This window comes from Bufo gargarizans, chromosome 6 (genome assembly GCF_014858855.1).
Source record: "Bufo gargarizans isolate SCDJY-AF-19 chromosome 6, ASM1485885v1, whole genome shotgun sequence".
NCBI lineage: Eukaryota > Metazoa > Chordata > Amphibia > Anura > Bufonidae > Bufo > Bufo gargarizans.
Genome location: NC_058085.1, coordinates 355,562,937 through 355,588,657, shown reverse-complemented (window position 1 = coordinate 355,588,657; position 25,721 = coordinate 355,562,937). Strand labels below are relative to the sequence as shown.

The 25,721-nt window shown below is 42.2% G+C and overlaps 1 protein-coding gene across 2 annotated transcripts in view; it reads right to left on the bottom strand.

Moving 5' to 3' along the window:
• ADGRA1 (adhesion G protein-coupled receptor A1) overlaps positions 1–25,721 on the bottom strand; it is a 961,549-nt gene that overhangs the window by 128,989 nt on the left and 806,839 nt on the right. For both annotated transcript variants that reach the window (XM_044298088.1, XM_044298089.1), the window contains one exon: positions 1,375–1,502. In XM_044298088.1, the coding sequence (XP_044154023.1) occupies positions 1,375–1,502 (128 nt within the window). The remainder of the gene's footprint in view (positions 1–1,374; positions 1,503–25,721) is intronic.

The following is a 25,721-nucleotide window of genomic DNA, read 5'->3' as shown; positions in this document are numbered from 1 at the left end:
TTGTTTGCTGGTTTCTTAGCGACCGTATTACATCACTTCCTTTGTTCTTGTGCCCATAATATCCAGGCACACTATCTAGTTCATTTTTTATTTTTTTATGTAGGTCTCGGTAATTTCCATGTATTTAAACTGTCATATCCATCCAATGGAATATTCTACATTGTATCTATTACTGTGTGTGCTCTTGATTGTTTTATTCATTTCTGGTGATATCCACTGTAATTATTCATCTTTTTGCATGTCAGTCCCTCAGCCTGATGAAGGCGGCAGACTGAAACGCATAGCCGATGATGGATTTTTTATTATTATTTTTAAATATTTTAATTGAAGTTTCCGGTGCAGTGTGCTGTTTTTCCTGCTCTTCTCGAAGTGTCTCTTCCATGTGTTTTCTCCTGCGTCCATTAGGATGTGTCAGGCAAGCGAGCACAATAGCCTTCTGCTTCTCACTAGTGTTGTGCCTGGTCGCACAACACCATTCTGTATACTTACCTGTGATTCATCTTGTGATCCCCTGGGATATCACACTAGGTAGTGCTCCCCTTTTCTTTTATTATCCCTGTACTGTGACATCACTGTGTTTATTATCCTGTACTGTGACATCACTGTGTGTATTATCCCTGTTCTGTGACATCACTGTGTTTATTATCCCTGTACTGTGACATCACTGTGCTTATTATCCCTGTACTGTGACATCACTGTGTTTATTATCCCTGTACTGTGACATCACTGTGTTTATTATCCCTGTACTGTGACATCACTGTGTGTATTATCCCTGTGCTGTGACATCACTGTGTTTATTATCCCTGTACTGTGACATCACTGTGTGTATTATCCTGTACTGTGACATCACTGTGTATTCTCTGCATGATTAAATCACAGTGTTTGTTATCCTTTGTACTATGACACCACAATGGGCATTATCTTTGTGTGTTATAGAGACCAAATAATTAAAGTTTTTCATATTCTGAACCTGCTGCTAAAGCCTGATAGTTTTTTGTACACCCCTGAACCCTAGTACATAATATAACGTATGTTGCTGCTGTAAAATAATTTGACGGCATTCAGATCTGAGTTCTGTGGAGGGTTTTATTTTTCGAGATAATTATTTCTATCCTCCTCCACTATTATTTGGCACAGAACAACTGCGGGAATAGGGCACAATACTGTTTACTGTTAAAATATTTAGGATGCTTTTAAATTGTCAGCAGCCATCATACAAAACCCCAAGGGTGGCTTTCCTGTGCAGCATCCTCTCTTCACAGCGCAGACATTGAATGCTATCCCGGCACATTTAAATTCTGCAATTCAACAGGCAATTCAGGATAATAGCATGATTACACATGTGAAAGTAATGTATAAAAAGAGGCGTCCTACCTGTGATGCACAATGTAGGTTATGATAGATGCGAACAGGCACAACAACATAACAGCGGTGCATGCATAAACCACAGGGTGCAGGAACTCCCCTGGGTACTGAGGGAGAGACAGCACGGTCTTCAAATCCTAACAAGAAAAGCAAACAACATTATATCCCAGCCTCATCTACACAGGTCACACTTTTAAAGCTTCTGCCCAGATTCTCAAATATAATGCTTTATATAGAACAACTCACTATTACACGCATATGTTTTAGTACAAATCTACATAGGACCCTCAACGTAGAAGAAAATGGTACATAATCGGCAAGTCTGCATGTTTTATACATTTACATACAAGAAATAGTAAAAGTAAAAATAGGTTATATACATAGAAGTGCAATACATCTTAGAACTGTGCATCTGTCACTGCAGAAGATGGCAAATGCAACAGCATGTATAGAACATAAGTAGAGATGAGCAAACTTGCGTTTTCAAGTTCGGCGTACAAGGTTCGGGTTATCTAAGAATTTTGTTATGGATTCCGCTACCACGAACCATAAGTTATCATCCATGGTAGTGGAATCCATAACAGAATTCTTAGATAACCCGAACCTTGTACGCCGAACTTGAAAACCCAAGTTCGCTCATCCCTAAACATAAGACAAATGTTACCTACTTGGACTCTTGGGTAGTGAATTTACCATGTATAGGAGGCATCAACCCCCAGCTCTCCCGCTGTTGTGAAACTACAACGCCCAGAGAGCACATTTGCTTGGCTGTTTTCAGAACTCCCATATAAGGTTACTTTCACACATGTGTTGTGAAGATCGCTGGATCCGTTTTTCCGGTAGACGGATCCGGATGCATTGAAACACCGGATCCGTCTCTCCGGTGTCATCTGGAAAAACGGATCTGGTATTTATTTATTTTTGCATTTTTAAAGGTCTGCACATGGGCAGACTGGAAAACCAGATCCGTTTTGCCGGAACATTTGGTTCCGGATCCGGCATTAATGCATTTTAATGGAAAATAATGCCGCAAGTGTTCCAGAATTTTGGACAGAGAAAATACCGCAGCATGCTGCAGAATTTTCTCCGGCCAAATAGAGTGAGAGTGACTGAACTGAAGACATCCTGATGCATCCTGGACGGATTGCTCCCCATTCAGAATGCATTAGGATAACACTGATCAGTTCTTTTCCGGTATTGAGCCCCTAGGACGGAACTCAATACCGGAAAACTTTAACGCAAGTGTGAAAGTACCCTAAGTAAATGGAACATACTGGAAGTTGTAGTTTCACAACAGCTGGAGTGCCGGAGGCTGCTGACTCCTGATGTAGGCAGTACTTGATTTACATCTTAGAAACCTCATTTTAGAAGCCTATACGTACAGATCTCTTTTGTGTAAACAAAAGTCATGACATGATGTTGGCAGAGGAGAAACCCTATGCAGGCTCCTAACTCACTGAAGCAACTTTATTTGAGACCATTACTCTTCATGACCTCATATTTACAGGGACGATCTGCAGTCCAAGCAGTGTAACATAGCTAAAGTTTTGAAGGATCCTTGTTTGCTTTAGAACCATGCTGAGGCAAGAAAGCCTGATCAAAGGTATTGTCAGAGGATTCGTCAAAGCATTTACCAAACCTCAGCTTAAGATTAGCACTGTCTTGAAGGAGTTTTCCCGGATGAACCTTTTATCAACCAATGGGCCGGGCGAAGTTGAAAATACCAAAGAATGATTATTCCCTCCACAGCACTCCTGTCAGGACCCGTACTTATAAAAAGGCACATGAGGACACGTGCCTAGAGCCTACAGATAATGTATCAGTAATATCTTCAGGAAGGCAATGTACGGGTTAAATCCCCTAACTTGTAGCTACAATAAACAAAAATAAGTGATAAGGAGACATCAGAGCAGTCAGATGAGGAGAAAGGTGAAGCCAGTATATGACCCATATGCACACTGGCAACTAGCAGAGAGGATTTCTCTTGCTGTCACAATTCAGACCATTCTAGAATCCACACATTGACATGAAAATAGTTAAGCTCTTGCAGACCCAGTCACGTGAGTCAATTAACCTTGATGCAAAATTATAGCTAGATGGTTCATGCTATGTTTTTTCCAATCATAGCATGCACCATTCATTGGTGGAGATGCCTTTGAACATGTGTGTTAGGTTTATATTTTACTGTCAGCTGCATAAGGGTAGATTTAGGTGAGATAATTTTGTATTTAAAAAAGCGCTTAAAACCGCACTCAGTTTTACGGACTTTGCTGCTGTTTTGTAAAGTGGTTACTTGCCATACGTTTTTCCAAGTTAAAAATGTAACAAAAATGTGTTTCCACACCACAAAACCACAGCAAGCGCAGTAAAACCAAGAGTGATTTCAACGGTGTTTTTTTACCACAAGATTAAAATTATTTCATGTAGCTACTGGATACACTCAAGTCAATAGACAGCTACTGTACAGCCAAACTAATAGGGGGCGTACGCTAATAATCGTGTCTAGGGCAGCATAAACGCTAAATACAACCCTGACACCCTTCGCTGCTATGGTCCACACTGCTCTCCACTTCATGTCCTGGCTGAAAAACGCTAAGAAAGGCACATTCATCAAATCACTAGCCTTTGTATCAGTGATTGACTGAGCAGGCCTTTCTTGTAAATACTTGTATGTTGATCGAGGACATGAAGCAGCATGGGGACCAGAGCAGAGTCGGAGCTGCAGCGGTGGTGAACAATCCTTCTTTGCTATTTTTAACATTTTCTGGCCCTTTCTTTAACAAAAGTTTCACCCTATAAAAATATAGTTATAGAATACATTGCCTGCTGTCGAATTGAGCATTTATATGTCAAATTTATGTGGACACCTGAACCTCACATCCATTTATAGTTGTTGAACATTCCAAAACCTATTTTCCACAATGTTATCTGAAACAACTGGCCAGATGAAACCTGCCCCGAAACCCTGTTCATCCTCCCACAAACGTTGCAGGTAAAATACATTATGCAATCATGAAGCTTCCTGCATGGTGGCTCCGTGATCAGCACTGCAGTCTTGCAGTGCTGGATTTTGGGTTCAAATTTCACAAAAAACAACATCTGCATGGAGTTTGAATGTTCTCTCTGTGCTTATGTGGGTTTCTCCGAGGTTCTCGAGTTTCCTCCCCCGTACCAAAAACAAACTGATTGTTTATCCCAATGGGACAGTCTGGGTACAGTGCGGTGGAATATGCTTGCAAGTCATATAAAGTAGTAAAAAATAAATGAATACATCTGCCAGACCACTCACAACCCTGACATTGAGAATGGTGATTTCAGGTTTGTGCTGCTTGGCTAAAAACCCAAGTCATAGATCTCCTGAAGAAGTTTCAAATGATCCTGCCAAAAAGTCACCAAGCGCACTGTGACTTTTGCCATATCAATGTGGATACTGTGCATCAGGCTGCAGCGAGTAGTACATGGCAAGTATTTAGTTAAACCTTCTGCAAGCTATTGAACCACTAATTCAGGTTAGTGTTCTTCATGATTTCTAGCTTCCAGCATGCTGGCTCTTTGTACTTTATGTTTACGCCAGTCTACTCTCTAATTGAATGAGGATGTTAATTGTCCATGTCTGTATGAAGTTCATTGAAGTGCATCATAATAGTGGTAATAAAAATTTGTTTGCAAATTTACCCACTTAGTCTAATGCTGTGCCAACGTTAATAAATAGGATGGTATCCACAGGAGAGACCAGCCAGTGGATTCATTGCTAGGGAAACCCTTGTGTTATTTACAAATTAATAAGTGAATATTGGTGTAATGAAAACCGCGGCACTAAAACTAATTACCGATGATAGCTTTATGAAATAGTCCTCGGACAGATAATACATGCAGCTTGTATTGTTATGGAGACAAAAACCTTTACAATCACTGTACAGTCACCGTTCTGATAGATAGGTGATATACAGTCAGAAGGCGTCTGGGTTTGTCATATATAGTTTTCATTTAAAAAATTCCACATTGATTGATTGGACAAGGAAATTTTTTTCAACGTGTTTCCCATAGACAAAGTATCATACCCCACTTTGCCAGCTGCGTTATAGGGTATGGGCCACACAGGAAGGATTTTCTGCAGCATACTTTCTACATCTACAGCAAATTTGGCTTGTGTTAGTTCTGGTTTTGTCATGGAATTCAAGTTATGTGTATGAGATCTCATTCTCATGAAGGAACAGAAAGTGGAAAGAAAGGCATAGCCCATGGGACTTATCTGAGAGATATTTCCTAGCAAATGTGGCAAAGTTTGTAAAGTAGGAGTTACCATTGGTGACTCCAAATCTTTCATCAGGCCTATATCTGTCCAGTCAGAAGGAACCTTCAAGGAACTTTTGGTCAACTTAGGTGTTGATTCCTTGTCTATGTACCCCCCTACTCCGAATTTTAAGAAATGGATTACAACTATACTAGTGCGACTTCTCCATATAAGGATGTTATCCGTTTGAATATACCAAGAACAGTTGAATATCAGGTACACATTACTCTTTAAAATCAGTTCATATAGTGAGATCCAAGGATTTCAGATGGGGAGTGTGCTGTCCCAGCTATGGCTTTTAACTACAATACAGGTCCGTCTAAAAAAATTAGCATATTGTGATAAAGTTCATTATTTTCTGTAATGTACTGATAAACATTAGACTTTCATATATTTTAGATTCATTACACACCAACTGAAGTAGTTCAAGCCTTTTATTGTTTTAATATTGATGATTTTGGCATACAGCTCATGAAAACCCAAATTTCCTATCTAAAAAAATTAGCATATTTCATCCGACCAATAAAAGAAAAGTGTTTTTAGTACAAAAAAAGTCAACTTTCAAATAATTATGTTCAGTTATGCACTCAATACTTGGTCCGGAATCCTTTTGCAGAAATTACTGCTTCAATGCGGCGTGGCATGGAGGCAATCAGCCTGTGGCACTGCTGAGGTGTTATGGAGGCCCAGGATGCTTCGATAGTGGCCTTAAGCTCATCCAGAGTGTTGGGTCTTGCGTCTCTCAACTTTCTCTTCCCAATATCCCACAGATTCTCTATGGGGTTCAGGTCAGGAGAGTTGGCAGGCCAATTGAGCACAGTAATACCATGGTCAGTAAACCATTTACCAGTGGTTTTGGCACTGTGAGCAGGTGCCAGGTCGTGCTGAAAAATGAAATCTTCATCTCCATAAAGCTTTTCAGCAGATGGAAGCATGAAGTGCTCCAAAATCTCCTGATAGCTAGCTGCATTGACCCTGCCCTTGATAAAACACAGTGGACCAATACCAGCAGCTGACATGGCACCCCAGACCATCACTGACTGTGGGAACTTGACACTGGACTTCAGGCATTTTGGCATTTCCCTCTCCCCAGTCTTCCTCCAGACTCTGGCACCTTGATTTCCGAATGACATGCAAAATTTGCTTTCATCCGAAAAAAGTACTTTGGACCACTGAGCAACAGTCCAGTGCTGCTTCTCTGTAGCCCAGGTCAGGCGCTTCTGCCGCTGTTTCTGGTTCAAAAGTGGCTTGACCTGGGGAATGCGGCACCTGTAGCCCATTTCCTGCACACGCCTGTACACGGTGGCTCTGGATGTTTCTACTCCAGACTCAGCCCACTGCTTCCGCAGGTCCCCCAAGGTCTGGAATCGGTCCTTCTCCACAATCTTCCTTAGGGTCCGGTCACCTCTTCTCGTTGTGCAGCGTTTTCTGCCACACTTTTTCCTTCCCACAGACTTCCCACTGAGGTGCCTTGATACAGCACTCTGGGAACAACCTATTCGTTCAGAAATTTCATTCTGTGTCTTACCCTCTTGCTTGAGGGTGTCAATGATGGTCTTCTGGACAGCAGTCAGGTCGGCAGTTTTACCCATGATTGCGGTTTTGAGTAATGAACCAGGCTGGGAGTTTTTAAAAGCCTCAGGAATCTTTTGCAGGTGTTTAGAGTTAATTAGTTGAATCAGATGATTAGGTTAATAGCTCGTTTAGAGAACCTTTTCATGATATGCTAATTTTTTTAGATAGGAATTTTGGGTTTTCTGAGCTGTATGCCAAAATCATCAATAATAAACCAATAAAAGGCTTGAACTACTTCAGTTGGTGTGTAATAAATCTAAAATATATGAAAGTCTAATGTTTATCAGTACATTACAGAAAATAATGAACTTTATCACAATATGCTAATTTTTTTAGAAGGACCTGTACATTATTGTATTTTGTTATATTTATTATCCACTATATTTAGTGTGCTTTGCTGCCATCTAGTGACCATTGTTATATTTGGTTTATGAAGTTATCTATGGTTGTAATTCACCATGTCATTCATCTTGTAACTCCTCCTCCTCCTTGAACTTGTATCCTGTGTCCTTGAGCTTTTTCCCGTTTGTCACACATGCATAACAGAGCTGGAGAGAGCATTTTCCTTTAAATTCTTTCACAATTTTTCAAGGTATATTTATTAAAATATCTAAAGGCATATCCACTGTATCTCCTCACTGGAATTCTACATACAATAACATAACGGCAATGATTATAGCAAGTTCAATATCTTCCATTGCTTGTACAAGAGATTGCCACTGACACTTCATCAGAGACTTATCTCATGTACATTGGCACAGAATACCATGCATTGCAAAGGATAATATCTGCAATGTAAAAAATTGACAGAAATTGACATGCTGCAGATTTCATATCCAGACCAAGTTAATTTTGGCTTGAGAATCTCAGATGAGATTTGCTAAAATCTCATCCATGTTGCCGGTACAATAATACACTGCAGATTTTCTGCATGCAGTACATGCCAATGTGCCAATGCATACAGAGGAAAATCCAGAGTATCTGCCAGATGGGAATATACCCTTAGGAATCAGGAAGGGCTCAGCACATGCATGCCTTACAAGAATCGCCAATGTGTAATGCTTAATTTCTCCTTTAGGGGGACTGCAGGGAATTGAACCCTTTCTACCTACAGATTACAAGTGATTCCTAAGGGGTCCAGCAACAGTTATCATTTGAGTGTCTGTGTAAAAAAGAAAAAGATGACAACTCACTTAAGCGTTTACTAAAAGGGAGATTAGACATTCTAGTGTAGTGGCACCAGGAGATGTGGATACTAAGCAGAGGATTTGAGGCCCCATATAAGAAAATCAAAGTATAACAAGAATGCAGCCATTTATGGAGAAGAGCCATCTTGAAAAGATCCTCATATTGTAGGGTTCAAAATAGCCGTAACTAAAAGAAACACTCAAGGAAAACAGTGGTAAGTGAAGAAACTAAAGACTGCTTTGTGCATAATGCTGCAGCAGCAGTAACATATGCTAAAATAGATTTTTTTAAATTAAAACATGACAGTGGAAACATGACTGGAAGCGGTGTTTGATGCGCTCCCCGGGCTCTGTACTCACTGTTTCTTGGTCCTCTGCTGTTGGCTGCGCACATGGTGAGGGCACTCTGTGACCTCACGTTGTGCGTGTCTCGTTACAGCAGAGCCGACAGCAGGAAGAAGAAGAGCGTTGGAGATGAGAAGCAGCGGGTCTGGAGCAGGAGAGGTAAGTAGATGTTTTATTTTGTGATCTGAGGCTGGGGGCTGCTGCAATGAGGCTGGGGGCTTATTGATTTATGGCTAGGGGCTGATATGAGGCTGGGGGCTGATATGAGGCATGGGAGGCTGATATGAGTTATGGGGAGCTGATATGAGGTATGGGGGTCTCACCTGAGGTCTGAATGGGAATAATTCACATTGGGGTCTGAGCTGAGGTCTGATTGTAGGTCTGATCGGAGGTCTTATTGGGGTCTTATTAACATTGGGGGTCTGATCTGAGGTGTGATTGAGGGTCTTATTATGTCACGACCATGTTTATGGCCGTGACTCCTTGGGAGCCGCATGCAGTTGACCGCAGTTTGGGTTGTTGTGTCAACCGCAGCTGGAGGCATTTTGCTGTTTGCCTCAGGTGCGGTTGCCGCGGACAACAGGTATGTGTGCGGTTGCCTTGGAGTTGTGTGCGTGTATGTATGCACTTTTGTATGTCTGGTGTGCACTCTGTTTTATGTTTGGTGTGCACTGACATCTTCCCTTCACTGTGGTTGCCCGTGGCAACGTTTGGTTGGATGTGTACATGTGGTGGCAGTGTCCCGGCCTTCGGGCTGACTCCCAGGACATGGTTGCCACCCATGTCGTTGCCTGCGGCAACAGCCACAGTGTATTCTTGGGTTGGACACTTCCCCTTTAAGTGGTGTTTTCCCTTCTCTAGTATTGGAAGGGTTAACTCCCTTTCTTTGTGTGTGAGACAATGGGTGTGTCTGACTGTTGGGTGTGGCTTCTTGGCCCTATAAAGCCTCAGTTGAAGGTAGTAGTCAGAGAGGGTGCTTCAGCCATGCTTGCTGGAGACATCCTCCTGGTTATTGACCAACTGCCAGTGGGGGCCACCCTTCTGGTCATAAAATAATGTTGTTTGGTGTTTAGAAGATGTGTTTGTCTTTATGCTTCTTTATTGCACCTTATGGTCCTGGGTTCCTGTGTGATGTGTGTTGTGTGCTGTGTCCTTTTGTTTGTGGATAGCAGTACTTTCACATGGGTTCCAGGCTTTGTTTCTGTGGCAGGTGAGTGTTATGTTTGTGGCAAGTACCTGCCATTGCCATAAGTTGTATTTGTTCTCCCTTCCTTGCAGCTTGGCCAGTGAGACTCCTGTTCCTCCGTATCCAGAAGGAACAGGTTGTCTTACCCTGCTCCTAGTTTAGGGCCACCCTGAGGGCTAGCAGGGACTCCAAGGTTCCGGAGTATGAGCCCTCCTACCTTAAGGGTCGGCTCATACAGCTAGGAGTCAGGGTCAGATTAGGGATGCGATTAGGAGGTGACCTGCTCCCTAATTCTGTCGTCCTGGTCGAGCAGCGACCATCTTCCGCCATCGCACGGCTGAGGGTTTTCCCCATCCTCAGCCGTTACATATTAACATTGGGGGTCTGATTGCTGGTCTGATCTGAGATCTAAAGAAACTTATATTTTTTTCTTATTGTCCTCTAAAACCTTATGGGCCGGGTGCGTCTTATAGGGTGAAAAATACTGTAGTTTGCTAAGACTAACCAATAATCCAATATAGCTGATAACCTTACACCTATCACGCCCCCCTAACTGAATAAAAAGCATTTTACAGTATTACCCTATATCACTGAATGACAATTTTTCTTATATAAATCAGAATACTATGACTTTTTTTTTTCTATAGTTCACTTTACTTTCCAAAGCTATATATACTTAATAAAGTCAGTGACTAATCAGCAAGTATTAAAATGAGCCTGAGCTGTCGATACAAAATGAATCATTAATGTGAAAATGTTGATAATGTGCATATTTATATGCAAACCGGCTTGTTGAGTCACAGAAATTCATAAAATTCTTCCGAAAGATAAAAAAAAGCCCATGAAAATGTAAAACATGACTTATGTTAATAATAAAAGGGGGAAATTATGAATACATTATTGTCATGTCTAACGAGGTGAATGTTACGTTTAGTGCAAGAATTAAGAAGCTGTTGATTAAAAAATGATGAAAGGGGTTGAGTGGGGGTTTAATGTAGATGGCCTATGCTCAGGCACCTGTGTTGATCAGTTTTTTGAAGAGCCCGCAGCCTCTTTGCAGCTTGCCAAGCACAGCACCATCCGTTGTATAGTGGCTGTGCTTAGTATTGCAACTCAGCCCCATTCAGTTGCCTGGGCCATGGGACCGATGAACATGACGTCACATGGCCTAGGGAAAGGCTGCAGTGCTCATGGAGCATCACAGCCTCTTCAAATAGATGATCGGCGGAGGTCCCTGAAATCAAACCCCCACCAATCGTATATGGATGGCCTATCCTTAAGATAGGTCACGCATTTGGCGCATCTGGGAATTTTTTGTTTAATGAATTATTCAAAAATGAATCTGTTATAGCTTTTTGTTCACATACTGTAAATCAATGATTGTATGTATATATCTAATATATAAAGCTGAGTGTATGTGTGTGTGTATGTCCGCTAAAGGAATCCGCACCGTCACATTTACAGTCACAAAATTTGGCACACAGGTACATCAGGTGTCTGGGAAGGTTTTAGACCAGGTCTCAGCTCTCTAGTAGGTACCGTTCCTGAGATATTACCCCCAAAAATGCATTAGCCAATAGAAGCTTGGTCACATGACCCTTATCAGCCAATAGAAGTTCGCAGGCCGTTAGCCTCCACATACACAGTTTTACTCCAGGTTTCCATAACAACCCAGCCATTTTTCTTCACTGCTGTAGTAGAGCTTTAAAGGAAATCTGTCACCAGGATAATCGCTATTGAAGTAAAGCCTTAGCCTATTAGCACTTAGTGCCTTATTTCAAGATGTGCCTTTGTTCCAGCAATAGATGTTTTTATCCTCTGAAAATCCAGTTTATTTGGTATGCAAATGAGCCAGTAAGATGCCCGGAGGGGCCAAGAGTGCTGCTGTCTTATAGTGAGCTGTTCAAAAGGACACGCCCCCTATCTCATTAGGACACGCCCCCTCACACTCATCAGTGATTGAAAAAATAAAGTTAAAAATCTACTTCTAGGCCCCGCTAAGCCATGCCCAGATCTGCCTAGGCCACACCCCCTCCCACTCCTCAGCTGACAGGGATTGAAAAAATGAAGTTAAAAATCAACTTCTGTCAGCTGCAGGGGTGGGAGGGCGGGTGACTTTCTTCCTGCAGCTCACACTCAGACACCGCAGTGCTGCTGTCTGAGAGTGAGCTGTTCAAAAGGACATCCTTGTGTCTGTCCAGGCCCTGCGCCAGATGGAGGACAGGGAGTCTGAAAGCCAGACTGTCTGGCCTAAAACTGGAACTCTCGCCACCCTAGGGGCAGGCTGCTGTGGAGGTCACAGTTAAGGGGATGGTCCGCTATGGAGGTCAGTGTTAAGGGGCAGATTGCTGTAAAGGCCACTGTTAAGGGGGCGGGCTCCTGTGGGGGTCACTGCCAAAGGGGCTGGTGTGCTGCAAAACTCACTATTAAAGGGGAAGGCTGCTGTGGAGGTCCAATTTTAAGGGACGGGGCACTGTGGGGGAGTCAGTGTTAAGGGGTGGGGGGCTGTGGAGGTCACTGTTATAGTAGATAGTGTTGATATATTTTAATGACACACATAAACATTAAATTAAATAGATTAAATATACCCGGGTCCTTCAGCTAGTATTTACAGTACAGACCAAAAGTTTGGACACACCTTCTCATTCAAAGAGTTTTCTTTATTTTCATGACCTGTGAAGTGAAAACCATTTCAGGTGACTACCTCTAGAGAATGCCAAGAGTGTGCAAAGCAGTAATCAAAGCAAAAGGTGGCTACTTTGAATAACCTAGAATATGACATATTTTCAGTTGTTTCACACTTTTTTGTTATGTATATAATTCCACATGTGTTAATTCATAGTTTTGATGCCTTCAGTGTGAATCTACAATTTTCATAGTCATGAAAATAAACAAAACTCTTTGAATGAGAAGGTGTGTCCAGACTTTTGGTCTGTACTGTATATATATATACACTGAACAAAAATATAAACGCAACACTTTTGGTTTTGCTCCCATTTTGCATGAGCTGAACTCAAAGAACTGAAACATTTTATACATACACAAAAGACCCTTTACTCTCAAATATTGTTCACAAATCGGATGTTTTCAGCTTCCAGGAATTGTGTACAGATCCTTGCACTATGGGGCCAAGCATTATCATGCTGCAACATGAGATGATGGTCGTGGATGAATGGGACAACAATGGGCCTCAGGATCTCGTCACTGTATCTCTGTGCATTCAAAATGCCATCAATAAAATGCACCTGTCTGTGTTCGTTGTCCATAACAGACGCCTGCCCATACCATAACCCCACCGCAACCATGGGCCATTCGATCCACAACGTTGATGTCAGCAAACCGCTCACCCACACAACGCCAAACACGCTGTCTGCCATCTGCCCTGAAGAGTGAAAACCGGGACTCATCCGTGAACAGAACGCCTCTCCAATGTGCCAGACGCCATCGAATGTATTCTCCCACTCAAGTCGGTTACGACGGCGAACTGCAGTCAGGTCCAGACCCCGATGAGTACGACGAGCATGCAGATGAGCTTCCCTGAGACGGTTTATGACAGTTTGTGCAGAAATTCTTTGGTTATGAAAACTGATTGTTGCTGCAGCTGTCCGGGTGGCTGGTCTCAGACGATCATGGTGGTGAACATGCTGGATGTGGAGGTAGGTCCTAGGCTGGTGTAGTTACACGTGGTCTGCAATTGTGAGGCCGTTTGGATGTACTGCCAAATTCTCTGAAACGCCTTTGGAGAAGGCTTATGGTAGAGAAATGAACATATTGTCACGACCATGTTTATGGCCGTGACTCCTTGGGAGCTGCATACAGTTGCCCGCGGTTTGGGTTGTTGTGTCAACCGCAGCTGGAGGCATTTTGTTGTTTGTCTCAGGTGCGGTTGCCGCGGACAACAGGTATGTGTGCGGTTGCCTTGGAGTTGTGTGCGTGTATGTATGCAATTGTATGTCTCGTGTGCACTCTGTTTTATGTTTGGTGTGCACTGACATCTTCCCTTCACTGTGGTTGCCCGTAGCACGTTTGGTTGTATTGTGTACATGTGGTGGCAGTGTCCCGGCCTTCGGGCTGACTCCCAGGACATGGTTGTCACCCATGTTGTTGCCTGCGGCAACATCCACAGTGTGTTCTTGGGTTGGACACTTTCCCTTTAAGTTTGGGTTTCCCTTCCCTGGTGCTGGAAGGGTTAACTCCCTTCCCAGTGTGTGTGTGAGTCACTGGGTGTGTCTGACTGTTGGGTGTGGCTTCTTGCCCTATAAAGCCTCAGTCTTTAGTACATGTCTGAGGGTTGCTTCAGCCATGCTTAGCTGGAGCAGCCTCCTGTGTTTTCAACCTGCCAGTGGGGGCCACCCTTGTGGTCATAAGATTTATGTCACATTAAGTTTATGTCAAGTTTATGTGTGATGTCTATTTGATGTTTTCCTTGTTTTTCTGTGCAGCTATGGATCTGGGTCTCTGTGTGTGGATGTGTTGTGATCTTCAGCTTGCCAGCACAGGGATCCAGTCAGCAAGGCTGTGGCAGGTAGGTGGAACTGGTTTAGTTCACCTGCCATATCCATAGATCTGTTTGTGTTTCCCCTTTTCCCTGCAGCTTGGCCAGTGAGACCCCTGTTCCTCCGTGTCCAGACCGGTCGGAGGGTGAGTTAGGGATCCGAGGTTCCTGAGCATGGGTCCTCCTACCTTAAAGGTCGGCCCATGCAGCTAGGAGTTAGGGTCAGATTAGGGATGCGATTAGGAGGTGACCTGCTCCCTAATTCTGTCGTCCTGGCCGAGCAGGGGTTAACATCATCTGGCATCGCACGGCTGAGGATTTTCCCCGTCCTCAGCCGTGACACATATATTGCACGGGCAAAAACTCGGGTAGACATTTCTTGCAGTCAGCATGCCAACTGCATGCTCCCTCAAACGTTGCAACATCTGTGGCATTGTGCTGTGTGATCAAACTGCACATTTCAGAGTGACTTTTTTTTGTGGGCAGTCTAAGGCACACCTGTGCAATATTCATGCTGTCTAATCAGCACCTTGATATGCCACACCTGTGAGGTGTGATGGATTATCTTGCAAAGGAGCAGTGCTCACTAACACAGATTTAGACAGATTTGTGAACAATATTTGAGAGTAATGGGTCTTTTGTGTATGTAGAAAATGTTTCAGTTCTTTGATTTCAGCTTTTGCAAAATGGGAGCAAAACCAAAAGTGTTGCGTTTATATTTTTGTTCAGTTTATTTATTTTTTATATTTTTTTTCACAGATTTTATTCTCTTTGTATCACATAATTAGCTGCAAAAGCCTAAGGGAATGTGCATTTACAGTGTATTTTCATTCATCATTTGCAAGTCTGCGTTAAAACCATAGCAACCCTTCAGCAACATGTTTCTTTTTGTGTAATTTGTGCTAAACACGTGAAGCATATATGTGCTGTCATCACCGTTCTGTACCTTAACCTATTAGTGACCAGTCTGTTCTGGGCCTTTAATGACCAAGCAATTTTATTTTATAGATTTTTTATCGCCTTCCAAAATCTATATATTTTTTTTTTTTCGTCTATGTAGCAGTACGATCTGTAGTTTTTAATGCTGCCATTTAGGGATACACATGACTTATTGGTTATCGTTTATTAACTCTTTCTGGGAGGGAGATGGGAAAAATAGAAGAAATACTGAGAAATATTGCCACTTTTTTATTTTACAATATAAATTTTGCAACATTCATTTTTCAGCGCAAATAACAAGATAACTTTACTCTCTAAGTTAGAACAATTACAGTTATACCAAATACATTTTTTTTTTAAGTTTTACTACTTTTGCACAATAAAAACCCCTTAAAAAAATAATAGTTTTTTGCATCACTGCATTTCAATACCCATAACTTTTGCTTTTTCTTTCTATGAAGCTGTGTAAGGGCTTGATTTTTGTGGGGCAACTTGTAGTCTTCATTGGTATCAATTTGGGGCGTATAACACTTTTTGATCCCTTTTTATTTGCCTTTTTTGGTGGTAAATGTGCAAAAAGAAGCAATTTTGGCATACCTGTATTTTTGTTTCTTATTTTACGGCGTTCACCATATACATGACAAGTGCATAGTGCAGGGCGTTACAGACGTGGTAATAGCAAATATGTGGAGATTTTGTTTTTGCAATTTTTTTCCATTGGAAAAATCTTTTTTTCTTAATTTGGATTTTTTTAAACTTTTTTTAACAATTTCGTAGTCTGACAAAGGGACTAAAATTTTTTGATCGCTTTTACAGGATACTGCACTATTCCTATAATTCAATGTATTTTAATCACTTCACATCTGGGCCATTTGCCCCCTTCCTGACTAGGCCTCATTTTGCAAATCTGAAATATCTCACCTTATGTGGTAATAACTTTGGAACGCTTTTACTTATCCAAGTCATTCAAAGAGTGTTTTTTCATGACACATTGTACATCATGCTAGTCATAAATTTGAGTCAATATATTTCACCTTTATTTATGGAAAAATCCCAAATTTACCAAAAATTTTGAAAAATTAGCAATTTTCTAAATTTCTATTTCTCTGTTTTTAAAACAGAAAGTGATGCCTCATAAAATATTTATTACTTAACATTCCTCATATGTCTACTTTATGTTTGCATCATTTTGGAAATGTCATTTTATTTTTTGGGGACTTTAGAAGGCTTATACGTTTAGAAGCAATTCTTAAAATTTTTAAGAAAATTGCCAAAACCCACGTTTTAAGGACCAGTTCAGGTCTGAAGTCACTTTGTGGGGCCTACATAGTGGATACCCCCATAAATGACCCTATTGTAGAAACTAAACCCCTTAAGTTACTTAAAACCGATTTTACAAACTTAGTTAACCCTTTAGGCGTTCCACAAGAATTAAAGGAAAATGGAGATCACATTTTTTAATTTCACTTTTTTGGCAGAGTTTCCATTTTGATCCAATTTTTTCTTTAACACATCGATGGTTAAAAGCCAAACAAAACTCAATATTTATTACCCAGATTCTGCGGTTTACACAAACCCCCCCAACATGTTGTCATAAACTGCTGTATGGGCACAAGGCAGGGCACAGAAGGAAAGGAGCACCACATGTTTTTAGATGTCATGCCCCATTTGAAGCCCCCCTGATGCACCCTTACAGTAGAAACTCCCAAGAAGTGACCCCATTTTGGAAACTAGGGAATAAGGTGCCAGTTTTATTGGTACTATTTTTGGGTACATATGATTTTTTGATCATTCATTATAACACTTTATGGGGCAAGGTGACAAAAAAATTGGTTGTTTTAGCACAGTTTTTATTTATTTATTTATTTATTTATTTTTACAGCGTTCACCTGAGGGGTTCGGTCAAGTGACATTATTATAGAGCAGATCGTTACGGACGTGGCGATACCTAATATGTATACTTTTTCTTATTTATTTAAGTTTAACACAATAGCATTTTTGAAACCCAAAAATTATGTTTCAATGCAAATTTTTTGCGGGATAAGGTGACTGTTTTATTGGTACCATTTTGTGGGACATATGCCTTTTTGATCACTTGGTGTTGCACTTTTTGTGATGTAAGGTGACAAAAATGTCTCATTTTTTTTTACACTCTTTTTTTTTTTTTTTTACGTTGTTCACCCGAGGGGTGAGATCATGGGATATTTTTATAGAGCTGGTTGTTACGGACGTGGCGATACCTAATATGTATACTTTTTTTTTACTTTAACACAATAATCGCATTTTTGAAACCAAAAAAATGATGTTTTAGTGTCTCCATGTTCTGAGAGCTATAGCTTTTAAGGTGTGGATCCAGGTGTTGTCTCATGGCTCTACTTATCCTGTTGCTGTGAGATTGAGGTCAGTTGTATTCCAGCCTTGGTTGGTGCTGGAGCCTTGCTCCTTTCTGGATATTCCATCTGTCCAGTGTGAGGGCCACCTAGTTTGACATCAATGCCATCCCTATGTTTCTATATATTTTACCCTACTTTCCTTATTATATGTTTGGTGTGGGTTATGTTCTGGGTCTGTTGTATGTCTAGTTGTTTGTTCCATGTCTGGACTGTCATTGTGTGTATTGTCCTGCATGGATGCCAGACATTTCCCTGTCTGTGCCTTCGGTGTGAGGGCTCCTGGGTTCCCCAGAGGGGGAACTACAAGTCAGTGAGCAGCTCTGCCTGGTTCCATCATGTATCTGGTTCGCATAGGGGTCCAGGCAGTTTCTGGTGTGTTGCTGCCGCAGGTACGAGCTTGTTGTACTGGGTTCTTATCTGCCAAACTAGTTGCTTTTCACTGTCTTCCCCTTTCCTTGCAGGCCAGTGGGAGAATTCTGGTTCATCCGTGTTTTTAAGGAACTGGTAGTCTCTGGTCCTGACTCTATTCCATGGATCTTTATGGGTAGTAGGGCCTGAGGTTCCTGTGTATGAGCCCTCCTGCCATCTGGGTCCACTCATACGGTTAGGAGTCAGGACGAGGTTTAGGGATGCATTAGGAGGTTCCCTGCTCCCTGTCCTGGCCTAGTTTCAATCCCCATTTTATTACAGTGTTCGGTGTGGAGTTTTCTTCCACTCCCCACCGTGACAGTATGTCAAACTAGGTGGCCCTCACACTGGAGAGATGTAATATCCAGGAAGGAGCAAGGCTCAAATACCAACCAAGGGTTGAATACAACTGACCTCCATCTCACATCAACAGGATAAGTAGAGCCAAGAAACCACACCCAGATCCACACCTTAACCCCATAACCACCAGACTAGGGAGAGGGCAGGAAAAAGGAGCAGTGCACGCACATGCAGAAACAACACGTTGCCCCAGGCAACTACATGCACGACAGACGTGTCACGGCAAACAACGAGACTGTGACACAGCCGTGACACAATCAGGTTATCTTACGCAAAAATATTTACCCTAGAAAATAGAAGTCTTGGGAGGGATAACATTTGCAATAATTAATTTTTTTGGATCCAATAGAGAAGATGTCGTAATTTTTTATGGTTGAAGGAAGGGCGCTTTTATCAAAAAGTTCGAAGGCATTGCTGTCTGAACTATTACGTTATAGACAGCTTTGACTAGAGGTTAGATATCTTCCTCATAAAATACAATATACAGGGTTAGGCCTCATGCACACAACAGTATTTTTTCCTGGTCCGCAAAACGGGGTTCCGTGATCCATGTCCGTTTTTTCTTCCGTGTCTTTCTTGATTTTTGGAGGATCACCAGACATGAAGGAAAGTAAAAAAAAAGTCGTTTTGGTGTCCGCCTGACCGTGCAGAGCCAAACGGATCCGTCCTGACTTACAATGCAAGTCAATAGGGACGGATCCGTTTGACGTGCAATATGGTGCAATTGCAAACGGATCCGTCCCCCATTGACTTTCAATGTAAAGTCAGGAGTCCCTATCGGAGTTTTCTCCAGTCCGATGGTATATTTTAACTTGAAGCGTCCCCATCACCATGGGAACGCCTCTATGTTAGAATATACCATCGGATTTGAGTTATATTGTGAAAACTCAGATCCGACAGTATATTCTAACACAGAGGCGTTCCCATAGTGATGGGGACGCTTCAAATTAGAATATACTAAGAACTGTGTACATGACTGACCCCTACTGCCTGGCGGCACCCGATCTCTTACAGGGGGCTGTGATCCGCACAATTAACCCCTCAGGTGCCGAACTTGAGGGGTTAATTGTGCGTATCATAGCCCCCTGTAAGAGATCAGGTGCTGCCAGGCAGCAGGGGGCAGATCCCCCTCCCTCCCCAGTTTTAAATTCATTGGTGGCCAGTGCGGGCCCCCCCTCCCTTCCTCCCTCCCCTGTATTAAATTCATTGGTGGCCAGTGCGGCCCACCTTCCCTGTATTAAATTCATTGGTGGCCAGTGCGGCCTCCCCTCTCCCCCCCTAATTAAAATCACCCCCCATCATTGGTGGCAGCGGAGAGTTCCGATCGGAGTCCCAGTTTAATCGCTGGGGCGCCGATCAGTTACCATGGCAACCAGGACGTTACTGCAGTTGCAATTTTCGAAGCATTATACTTACCTGCGCTGTCTGTGACTGGCCGGGCGCTCCTCCTACTGGCAAGTGAAAGATCTGTGCGGCGCATTGCTTATAGCACAGACCTGTCACTTACCAGTAGGAGGAGCGCCCGGCCGGTCACAGACAGTGCAGGTAAGTATAATGATTCTAAAATTGCTAAGTAACCATGGCAGCCAGGACTGCAGTAGCGTCCTTGTTGCCATGGTAACCGATCGGAGCCCCAGCGATTAGACTGGGACTCCGATCGGAACTCTCCGCTGCCACCAATGATGGGGGGGTGATTTTAATTAGGGGGGCCGCACTGGCCACCAATGAATTTTATACAGGGGAGGGAGGGAGGGGGGGCCGCACTGGCCACCAATGAATTTAAAACTGGGGAGTGAGGGGGTTCTGCCCCCTGGTGCCTGGCAGCACCCGATCTCTTACAGGGGGCTATGATATGCACAATTAACCCCTCAGGTGCGGCAATTGTGCGGATCACAGCCCCCTGTAAGAGATCGGGTGCTGCCAGGCAGCAGGGGGCAGTTATGTCCACAGTTCTTAGTATATTCTAACTTGAAGCGTCCCCATCACCATGGGAACACCTCTGTGTTAGAATATACTGTCGGATCTGAGTTTTCACGATGGGAAAACTCAGATCTGAAAAGCTGTTGCAGACGGATCTGCGGATCCGTCTGTGCGAAAGTAGCCTACGGACACGGATCACGGACACGGATGAGAATCTTGTGTGACTTCGTGTTTTTTCACGGACCCATTGACTTAAATGGGTCCGCGAACCGTTGTCCATCAAAAAAATAGGACAGGTCCTATTTTTGGGACGGACAGGAAACACTGATCACGGACGCGGATGACAAACTGTGCATAACGGACCTATTGAAAGTCAATGGGTCCTCAGAAAATCACAGAAAACTAAACAACGGACACACACTACGGTCGTGTGCATGAGGCCTTACTAGCATTAATATAGAATGCTGATCCAAGGTTCTATCTGATCACCATCAAGGACTGAGAACTAATTTTTTCCACTTTATGGCCAATTGGATCTCTTCTATTAGGACTGGTTTTTGTCTTACTCTGAATCAGCTTGGGTTAAACTTGATGGAATTAGGTATTTATTCAACCCAAAAACAATTTTAGATATTTTTTAGATTGAATGATGAATGATGTTAAAATGAAACCCATAAAACTATGTTACAATTATGGGTTCTTTTCTATTAACAGAGGTGGGACCACATCTATCCACTTTAAGGCCCAAACTAGGCTGCATCCTATAGAAGTTTAGTAACACATACAATGTATTTAACCAAAACATTTTCCTGATGATGTTTGTCATGCTAAGAAACTTGAAGAACTTGTAAGATAGGATGATCAACTTGAAATTTAAAGAGACTAAGTGGTTGACTCTTCTCCTGCTCCGAGGAGATTGATAAAAACTTTACTCCTTATGTTCTTTTCTATAGTTAAAACATATCTAGTAGAGACCAACATGGATTTATTCAGTAATGACAGATCTACTTTCAGTAGATGGACACTTTGAAACCTCAATGCCAGACTGCACAATAGCAGTGATAAGGCCTTTGACAAAAGTACATTCAAGTAATATTCCTTGTAGACCTTACACCCATCTATCACACAGATACAGTGAACTACTGGCAGGCTATTCAGTTTATCACAAACCGTCAAGTACAGCAATCTAGTTTATCAGATACAAGTAGCAAAAAAAAAGTTAGAGTATGCTAGATCAATATTAAGAGCTCCTGCAGTGACACAAAGCTAGACAGAGCAGTTAGAAAAAGCTTAATTAAAATAACTCTGCTAGGCCAAAAAACTGATATCAACCATCAGTACTGCCAGATATTTTTGTACATTCATTGTGTATTATACTTGACACCATTTTTGATCTTCAGTGTCCTTAACTAGACTTTAGGAATTTGAAAGAGAATTCCAGAGAGTTCATTTTTATTATTATGTATTTTAAAAAAGTTCATAAAGCGTTAAAAATAAAAAAATAAAACATTACTCTGTTGCAGTTCTGATGCTGCTCCAGTTCTTGCTCCTCTCCACTTCCTGGTCCCGGCTAGGCACAGGAAATGGCATGGAATGCCTGGTCAGTAACTGGTTGAGCCTACATTTCAGGCAATTTCCTGTGTGTTGAGTTGGGACCTTGAAGGGGAGAGAGAGCAACCAGAATGGTAGCAGCCGGGGATCGGTGAGGTGAGTAATAATTACATTTTATTTTCAACCATTTTTTTTTTTTATCCTTTAAAAGGGGTTTTCTGAGACTTTTTAACTGATGTGCTCAGGATAGTTCATCAGTATCTGATCGGTGGAGGTCTGACACCTGGGACCCCTACTGATCAGATGTTTTAGAAGACACTGGCGCTGCTGTGAGCCCCATGGACTTCTCGTAGATTTCCATAGGTCATGTGACATCACTTTTGTCAGTCACATGGCCTAGGTGCAGCTCAACTTTATTCAAGTGAAGGGGGCTGAGTTGCAATACCTAGCACAGCAGCTGTACAATATACGGCACCGTGCTTGGTAAGCTGCGAGAAGGCTGCACAGCTACTGTGAGCGTTGGTGCCTTCCCAAAAAGCTGATTAGCGGGGTCTCAGGTGTCGGACCCCCACCGATCAGATACTGATGACCTATCCAGAGGAAAGGTCATCAGTAAAAAAAAAGTCTCGGAAAACCCCTATAACACCAGTTTTCATGTAGAGACATCTATAAAATCCATTTATCACCAATGATGATGTCATGTTTTTCACTACGCTGTTTAATCTGCAGTTGTTGTCATTTATATAAATACAGACATTTCTCTAGTATTAAATCATTTGTTCATATGAAATATTTAGGAATACTTAACATTGTATGTGAGGTTTTATAATTATACAGATTTTCTTGCTGCTCTTCTCTCTGTAACTTTCAAAGCTTCTAAGAGAAGATATGGCTGACTGCAGTTGAAGATTTAAACTGAGCGTGTGTGACCACCTCAGTGGGGTGGACGGAAAAATGTCCAAAAACTGACCCTTTTAGATTCAAATCAGAAACAGAATAAAACCAGGCAGATCCCAGCACCCATAAGTGGACTAATTTCCATCTCTACTATGGGTCACCTTCTCTTCTATGTATTAACCTGTCAATTTCAATACTGAGGTGCACCAGTCACCTGCCATATTGTTTGCAGCAATGGTATTGGTCTCCCACGGCAGGAAGCAGCTTTACTTAAGTTGGCCTCTACCTTGAGTTTGCTATCAGCTGAAAGCTTGAGGGCAATGAGATGTAAATATTCTGTTATGTCCCTCCAAAGGTATATCTTATGTTCTTCAAAACTAACCTTCTGGAAGTCCAAGCCCTGATAAGAGAGGCCAAAAAGCAGACCCTCGTTCCTATAGAAATATCTGTATGTGTTCTGTTGGGAAAACATATTAATGTTGGTATGTGATCGGGCAAAATGAAATATGATGTGGTCACAGTGTGTGCATCACAGGCACCATCTTGATGAAATGATGTCATAATATTTATTTATACTGTGCCCCCGAATGACATCGCTGATGAGAAATGGTAGGCTGAGCTCTGAGCCTCTATATGGTTTATTGTGCAGTTGTTGAATGCTTCTCCCCCCTGCAGTGATCTATTGACTGCTGTTCTGAATCCCACTGAGGTATTATTTCTGATGTCCGTGGTCTAACACAAAGAGAACTTTTCACTCCCCGTCTATTGGGTTCAGTGATAGATGCGCTTTAGAGCGATAAACTTTTTCCAAGCATTACAAATAGCCGATTTTCAGCATTTTTTTTTTATATCTAGTTTTTCCTCTTTTATCAGCTTTGGCTGGATGATTCACTTCTAATGCTTCATATTGTGACTAGCTCATCCTAAACAGTAATAGGCTCCAGCAATGATTTTCTATAGTTACTGGAAATGGCTTACCAGAAGGTAAAGCCACACATCTTTTATTGTCTGCGCCTCTACTGAAGAGTGGCAAATGAGAGACTCCACGGGGTGAACACTTCTTGACTGCTTTTGTGTTAATGTTTAAATTATTGTCGCTATATTGTATTAAGCACCGTCTCTTCTTTGTGTTTTCGTAAAGAGGTTACAGAACATCTTCTTGTAATGGATAATAATGCCAGTGACAGGGTGATGCGTCTTTTCCCATCTTTTCTACAAGGACATGCTACACAGACATCTTTGAAACTTATAAAAGTGCCTCGTACATTTTATTGAAGTTTTAGCTGCTAGTCAAAATGTTGAGTTTTTTAAGGTTATTTGATGAATGTTACATGGGTGACCCATGCCTGCCGCTGCCCCGCTACTTCAGGCAGTCATCGACGCTGCTCCACTCACCCTGTTTTTGTTGCAGTGGACCCAGGTACCAGTTTTCTGTATGTCTCTTAGAGATATTCTACATTGAACTTCACTTTATTCTTCAGTGCTGCCAGAGGTAAACCCTCCTTTGGCTCTTTGTGCAGCTGCTAGCTGTTTCGAATGTGTTAACCAGATTCTGCTATATATACCTGATGTTTATCTTATTTTCTGTCTGAGCAATAGGTATACTAGCTTGCTAGATCCTAAAAAGGTATTATAATCTATGTATCTATCTGTGTACTGATTTCTGCCAGATTCTGACTTTCTGCTGCATGACCTGAACCATGCCTGATCACCATAATGATACTGTGCTGCCTGCTCTGACCTTTTCCCTGTTTGAAGGATTTACACAGACTCTAACTGCCCTGACTTCAGTCTGTTACTGACTATAACTTTACCCTGATCCCTTGGTGCCTAATAGCATTGCCTCTGACCTCTGTGGGTCAGGTGTCAACCACACTGGGACTACTCCAGGAGGCAGAGCTCTTGTTGTTTGCCCTGCAGCACAGTCCAGATCCCTGTATGGTGGTTAAAGGGTGAATACCAGGGGACTGCCAGGATAATGCCTTAGGATTAGCCCAAAGTCAAACTGGTTGGTTGATGCAGTGGTTCCATACACATTGCTCATAACAATTGTTCTTAAAAAAATGTTATGTCACTATGTATATTTAAAAACAATCCTGAACTCTTACAGTTTTTACAGTGACCACTAAGACTAATAATAGGCTGACGCTTGCTGTTCTGTAGAGATTATCTTCCAAGCAGGGGCGTAACTACCATAGTGGCAGAGCATGCGATTGCCATGGAACCTAGGGCAAGAGGGGAACCAGTCTTAGTTGGGATTATCTACTGGAGGTGAAAACTTGGTCAGGACTCCACCCTCTAAATGAACAAATTTTAGCAAATGAAGCAGTGAAGAAATATCCCAAGGGTCATTGAAAAGGGTTTAGGCAGAAACCCTTCTGTCCTGTGTGGGGGGCCTGGTTTGATCCTGGCTATGGGGCCCTTACTTCACTATGTACGCCACTGCTTCCAAGCATCCTTTTATTATCATAACAGATCCAGTAATGACAAAATGACAATAAATGATGATTTCAGCTCATTCCCTCCCTGCAAAGTGACCTCTGCACAGGGCACAGAGCATGTCCACAACACTTTCCCCTACAAGTAAACAAGTCATTGCCGTCTGCAGGTTCCTATGGTCCATGCGGTTACTGTAAAACATATCCATCTATCTATCTATAAATCTATCTATCTATCGAAGTTCCTCTGAGGGTACGGTCATGTAGAGCGGCCGTGATATGGTTGGATTGTGGATTCGCTATGGTCAAGAACTGCACGGCCAATTAGCCCACAGCTGCCTTTCACTTAACTGATGAAGACCGCACTG